General features: G+C 40.0%; 1 protein-coding gene across 1 annotated transcript; it reads left to right on the plus strand.

The window, feature by feature from the left end:
- The first annotated feature begins 677 nt into the window (after window positions 1-677).
- Window positions 678-5,805, plus strand: slc25a15a (solute carrier family 25 member 15a). The gene is made up of 6 exons (XM_058079417.2): window positions 678-1,202; window positions 2,264-2,522; window positions 4,645-4,785; window positions 4,857-5,029; window positions 5,094-5,252; window positions 5,325-5,805. Exons 1-6 carry the CDS (start codon window positions 1,148-1,150, stop codon window positions 5,444-5,446), a joined length of 909 nt encoding a protein of 302 aa, XP_057935400.2. The 5' UTR covers window positions 678-1,147; the 3' UTR covers window positions 5,447-5,805.
- The last annotated feature ends 658 nt before the right edge of the window (window positions 5,806-6,463 follow it).

Here is a 6,463-nt window from a genome sequence, read left to right on the forward strand (position 1 = left end):
ACCCCACAAATTACGTCACAATTGTGCGACTACAACCGGAAAAAGTTTGAGGCCTACTCCCACAAACAAATTTAATTGGTTGTTGATGTTCTCTTGTCAGCTAGCTCGCTAGCTTATGTCGATTCGAAGATGTGATGATCCAAAAACACAAGATAAGAACTTTTACACGTATTCTGGCACAAACATGTCAGCAGATCGAGACTGTACAGTACGGTGAAAAGGATTTGACGCATCTGACGCTCGTACTTAGAGTCTCCATCTTGAAAGTTGCAGTGAATAGGGGTTCCCAAGCAGTTCAGGAGGCGTTCGAGTTCCATCGGAAGCTCGGGATTTTTAGCTTCCACGTCCACGCGACGAGCTTTAAAAGTGCAAAATGTGGTCAGTATATGTAGTGTTATTTAAATATGTAAAATTATTTAGTACATCATGTGATTTTGCTTTTAATATTAGTTTCAGTGTGTTACATATGCAATTAGATTTAGATTATTTTTATGATTGTATTTGCCTCAAAAGAAGCAGTAGCATTCAGATAAATGAAGTTGAATTTTCTTATCATTCGTTTAAAATGCTGATATATAAAATACAGCATATCGTACATATGTGGATCCATCAGTAGACCGGTTGGCAATTAAATAAGTCCAACTAAAGACTATACTGGCATCTAGTGGTTATTGGGTAGTACGTAATAGACACGCCCTCTCCAGCGTTTCTTCCGCGTTCAGATATTTACCTAGTTTAAAGTGTTCACTTGCATTTCCAAGTAATTATTATTGAGCTTTTTATTATCTATCTTTACTATCATTTTTAATTATACGTGTATAAACTTTAACGTCAGCTTTGACTTGTCGTCTGGTGGTACCTTTTTGGTTTCTCTTTAAGAAGAAATTCCCTCGGGGCTCTAGGGTTGACTCATCTGGCAAGACCGGATTCTTTTTTTTTTAAGAAAAAGAACAACTTTTCTCCGACTGTGTAACGACTTTCCTGCACAGTTGTCGTTTCTTTAGCTTTTCTGAGTGTCTGTGTTGACATCGGATGCTTGTAGAGATGAGCCAGAGATTAAATAGATGGATAGTTAGATAGACATTCCAGGCGGTCTCTGGACTCGTGACGGCTCCTTTTGCAGGTTTCCAGCACATGTTGATCCATCATGGCTCCACATCCCATTATCCAGGCCATCATCGACTTCACAGCTGGAGCAGCAGGCAAGTTTTGAAATTATTCAGCACTGAAACAAACGCAAAAAAAAAATTCTAATCAGGTCAATTTTGAATAAGTAATTGTAGATTGACAGTACTGATGGGTTGTTCCATGGGCTGATGGGCTGCCATTGAATAGAACTAATAACAACTGTTATTACTCATTATGCTGAGGCATCTTTAAGATAATGACATAATAATCATTATGTAATGCAATGACTGCAAAAGCTCTAATGCATGGGTCTCAAACACGCGGCCCGAGGGCCAAATGTGGCCCACAGGACACTAGTTTGAGGCCCCCGCCTTGATATGAAAGTTTAATGTTAGTGCGGCCTGCGCAAGTTTGATATGGATGCTGTATGGTATCATGTACCCAGAAAAAATTATTACGTTTGATTAATGTTCATGTTAATGGTTAAATAACTGTTAATAGTTATCCTCCCTATCCGTGTGGAAGTGGTAAGTTTTTGGCTATTTAGTTTAAAGGAAATAACTTGAAGGCTGGTAAGTTTTTGGCTATTTAGTTTAAAGGAAATAACTTGAAGGCTACAGTTTAGGTCGCTAGCTCTCTAGTTTGCGAGTTAGCATGTGTCTCAAGACCCTGCAGTTGCGCAATATGTTGTAAATAAAAAGAGCATAAATGTGACTATAGTCGTGTTTTGTCATGTCTACAGGGCTCTAATAATGCTTTGTTCATTTTAATCTGAAAACAATAATTTGTCTACCCACCAACTATATGTGGTTTCTTAAGTTTTTGTTATTTGCCGTTTTATTATTATCATATTTATTTATTACTGATTGATTGATTTTCTTTATTTTTGATCTTATTTTGTGTGGAAAAATAAAAATTAAGATATTTGAGAACAGTGGAATGTTTTATCAGAGCTTTTCTTGTAGAAAATCGGAACCAAAGCAAAGTTTATTAATTTTTCTGTTTTTAATAAATGTGTTTTTTTTTTTTTTTGGAAAACCTGATGCGGCCCAGCCTCGCCCAGACCCTAGCTCCAGTGGCCCCCAGGTAAATTGAGTTTGAGACCCCTGCTCTAATGTATCCCGTTTGCTCCTAGGTGGTACAGCTTGTGTTCTAAGCGGCCAGCCTCTGGACACCACCAAGGTGAAGATGCAGACCTTCCCCAACATGTACCGCGGCTTCATCCACTGCTTCATGTCCACCTTCAGACAAGTGGGGGTCCGGGGCCTCTACAAGGGCACCACCCCGGCACTGATAGCCAACATCAGCGAGAACTCTGTACTCTTTCTGAGCTACGGGTTCTGCCAGGACGTGGTCCGGTCTTTGGTCAGCGCGGAGGCTGACCATGAACTCAGGTGTGACATTTTAGATTCCTTTGTGTGTTTGTGGCTCCAATGACTAGCTAAAGGCTGCAGTGTTGTTGACATAACAACACTGAAACCGGTTATGCATGAAACAATCGTTCTTTGGAGTCACATGTGTCTTGCGATGTGTTAAATGTGTTACATTTCATTTTGTGTACATTCCCCATGGCCAGATTTAGTGAAATATATGTAGGTGGGTACATACGCTGGATGGTTGCTGCACGTTGTTGAGGGTAAATCTTTGGGTTGGTGGGTAAGTCGGAAAAAGGTGGCGTGTTCCCTCTGGGTTGGGAATGAGATCCTGCCCCAGGTGGAGGAGTTCAAGGATATCGGGGTGACAGACGCGTCGATGCAGCGTCTACAGCAGGGGTCTCAAACTCAATTTACTTGGGGGCCACTGGAGCTAGGGTCTGGGTGAGACTGGGCCACATCAAGTTTTCCAAAAAAAAAATATTTATTAAAAAATAATAAATTTATTAAAAACGGAAAAATATACAAACTTTTTCAGTGCTTTAGTTCCAATTTTCTACAATAAAAGCGCTGATAAAACATTCCACTGTTCTCAAATATCTTAATTTTTCTGCACAAAATAAGTTGAAAAATAAACAAATCAAGAATAAAGAAAATCAATCAATCAGTAATAAATAAATATAATAATAATAATAAAACGGCAAATAATAAAAACTTAAGAAACCACATATAGTTGGTGGGTAGACAATTATTTTTTTCAGATTAAAATTAAAGCATTATTAGAGCCCTGTAGACATGACAAAACACGACTATAGTCACATTTATATTTTTATTTACAACATATTGCGCAACTGCAGGGTCTTGAGACACATGCTAACTCGCAAACTAGAGAGCTAGCGACCTAAACGGTAGCCTCCAAGTTATTTCCTTTAAACTTAAAAAAGCCAAAAATTTACCACTTCCACACGGATAGGGAGGATAACTATTAACAGTTATTTAACCTTTAACATGAACATTAATCAAACGTAATAATTTTTTCTGGGTACATGATACCATACAGCATCCATATCAAACTTGCGTGGCCGCACTAACATTAAACTTTCATATCAAGGCGGGGGCCTCAAACTAGTGTCCTGCGAGCCACATTTGGCCAGCGGGCCGCGTGTCTGAAACCCCTGGTCTACAGTCATGTTGTTGCTGTACCAGACCATCGTGAAAAGAGTGCTGAGCCGGAAGGCAAAGCTCTCAATTACCGGTTGATCCATGATCCCACCCTCACTTACGGTCATGCGCTTTTTGATTGGGACCGAAAGAACGAGATCACAGATATAAGCGGCAGAAATGAGTTTCCTCCATAGTGTGAAGAGCGCAGTCACCCAGGAGGGGCTCAGATAGAGTCGCTTCCCCTTCACATCGAGAAGAGCCAGTTAAGGTGGCTCGGGCATCGCGTCCGGATGCCACCCAGACACCTACCTGGTGATGTGTCCCGGGCATGCCCAGATGGGAGAAAGCCAAGGGCAAACCTAGAACACGCTGGAGGGATTATGTGTCACAGCTGGCCTGGGAACGCCTTGGTTTCCTTCCGGTGGAGCTGGAGGAGGTGGCCGGGGACCGGGAAGTCTGGGCTTCCCTACTGAGAATCCGGATAAGCGGAAGAGAATGGAATGGGTCAGTTTATTGGTTGGTTGGTAGGTAAGCAGATCACGGTGTAAGTTAGTCAAGTAAGTTGGAAACAATGACTGTTGGTCGATCGCAGGATTGGTCCATGGGTTGGTAGGGCAGAGTAAGATTGGTGGGCATTAAGGTTGATGGTTTAATTAGGAAGGTAGCTTGACAGTTACAGTAGTTTAGTCAGTGAGTTTGGTTCTTTGGTCGATCATCTGCTACATCGGCACATCTCCGGTTGATTGGTAGGCAGCAAGGTGGGTGGATTGGTAGGTGAAGAGATTGGAAGATTGGCTGCTTCAATAAACCGCTTAACGGGGTCGGTTGTTTGGCGCATACAGTATCAGGATTTGTGGGTTGGTTAGTGTTAGTTAGGAATTTGGTTTAATCTTCAGTTATTTATTATGTATTTAAGTTACTGTCTGAAAGGTGTTTGATTCCAGCGAAATCCTTGTCATTTCTTCCTCCAACTGATCAGTGATATTCAGAAAGCCTTCTCTGGGTCGCTGGCATCCATCTTCTCCTCCATGGTGCTTTGTCCTACCGAGCTGGTCAAATGTCGCCTGCAGGCCATGTACGAGATGGAAGCATCCGGCAAGATCTCCCAAGGACAACGAAGGTTAGCGCAGTGGAAGTGAGAGATATAAACAAATGAGCTCCAAGTGTTCCGTTATTGTGACTCTTCTTCAGAGTGTGGACGGTGGTGAAGAAAGTAATGGAGAAAAACGGTCCACTGGGTTTCTACCAGGGCCTGACGTCCACCGTGGTGAGGGAGTTCCCGGGTTACTTCTGCTTCTTTGGCGGCTATGAAGTCAGCCGGTCCACGTTTGCACATTACATGGGCACAGACAAGGACGGCATCGGTATGCATTGGACAGCATCTGCTTCTTTTTGGTATCTGCTTCCACTCCCTTATCATCTTTGTAGGCATTCTTCCGCTCATGTTCAGCGGCGGCTTTGGGGGAGCTTGTCTTTGGCTCCTGATCTATCCTATCGACTGCGTCAAGTCCAGGATCCAGGTCTACTCTTTAGCCGGGAGGCAGGAGGGCTTCCTGAAGACCTTTATGGGCATCGTACACAAGGAGGGTAGGATTTCACGCCCTCATTGGACGGTGGGTAGCTGTCAACGTGTCCTTATGTCTTATTTCTATCCCTCAGGGTTCAGTGCTCTCTACTCAGGCCTCACGCCCACCATGATACGCACCTTCCCGGCCAATGGCGCCCTCTTCCTGGCCTATGAATTCACTAGAAAGATTTTAATGGACGCAGCCGACACCTAATGGCATATATGTGTATACGGATTTAATAGATAGGTGTCTAAAATAAGTGTACCCCAATGACAGCATTGTTAGCTAGCTCATACGAGCTCATTTTCTCTTGTTCTAATGCACAGAAAAGAGAAATAAATATGCCTTCATGTTTCACAAAAGGATTGGGAATGATGGGCAAAATTCCGCCAAAAAGTGCAGTTCCCCTTTATTAACAGTGCTGGCCTCATTGAAATTGATTAAGGTCTATGTTTTTTTTTTTTTAATCTGTTATTACTTTTTAATCAGCATATTTTAAAAAGTCCCTTTGAAACATGTCCGTTATAAATGATAAAGTAATGCAATCAGAAGCTAAAATGTCAATAAACAAATTATTCTATCAAATTGTTTCATTATGTTATTTCATTATGAAGTCCTTTGACTTTGATCAAGGATTATTCAATCAAAATAATGAAAATGTCATTTAAAAAAATATCTTAAATGATAAAAAAATTTAGTAGTATGAGTATGTAGTCAAGATATAGTAAGTTAATAGCAGATAATTAAGCAAGTAATTTCATGTCGTGCATGTTTGAGGATTAAAAAAACAAATATATTAAGCAATGAAAATGTAATAATTGTAAAAAATTATCATTTAACAAAATGTAATCATATAGATAAAATATAATAACATAACAGCAAACAAAGTAGTAATTATACATTTTACACATTCATCTTTGAGGATTTATTCAAGTCCTATGTGAGTATGAAGTAATGAAAATGTAATATTTCATAGTGAAACAATGAAATATGTAATTAAAATATAATAACAGTAATTATGATTAGAATCTTTTTTTTCAAATAGTGAGTTGTTAATGAGTCGTTAAAAACTAAAACAGCAAATAAACTAGGTAATTATTCAATTTAAAATACATCATTTGTGATTATTAAATGGTGAAAATGTAATCATTCAAAAATGTAGTAATACATTTTGTAAAAATTCACAAAATATAGTTAAATCTATAGTTAAAATGCAATAAGAGCAAATAA

The sequence above is a fragment of the Doryrhamphus excisus genome, linkage group LG8 (genome assembly GCF_037039965.1).
Source record: "Doryrhamphus excisus strain RoL-2023G ecotype Guam linkage group LG8, RoL_Dexc_Guam_v1.1, whole genome shotgun sequence".
Classification (NCBI taxonomy): domain Eukaryota; kingdom Metazoa; phylum Chordata; class Actinopteri; order Syngnathiformes; family Syngnathidae; genus Doryrhamphus; species Doryrhamphus excisus.

Excerpts from the sequence above, each read along its gene's own strand:
- slc25a15a (XM_058079417.2), top strand. The coding sequence starts at position 1,148 with ATGGCTCCACATCCCATTATCCAGGCCATCATCGACTTCACAGCTGGA. Across the intron at positions 1,203-2,263 it reads CTTCACAGCTGGAGCAGCAG|GTGGTACAGCTTGTGTTCTA; the intron begins GCAAGTTTTGAA and ends GTTTGCTCCTAG. Across the intron at positions 5,253-5,324 it reads GGGCATCGTACACAAGGAGG|GGTTCAGTGCTCTCTACTCA; the intron begins GTAGGATTTCAC and ends TCTATCCCTCAG.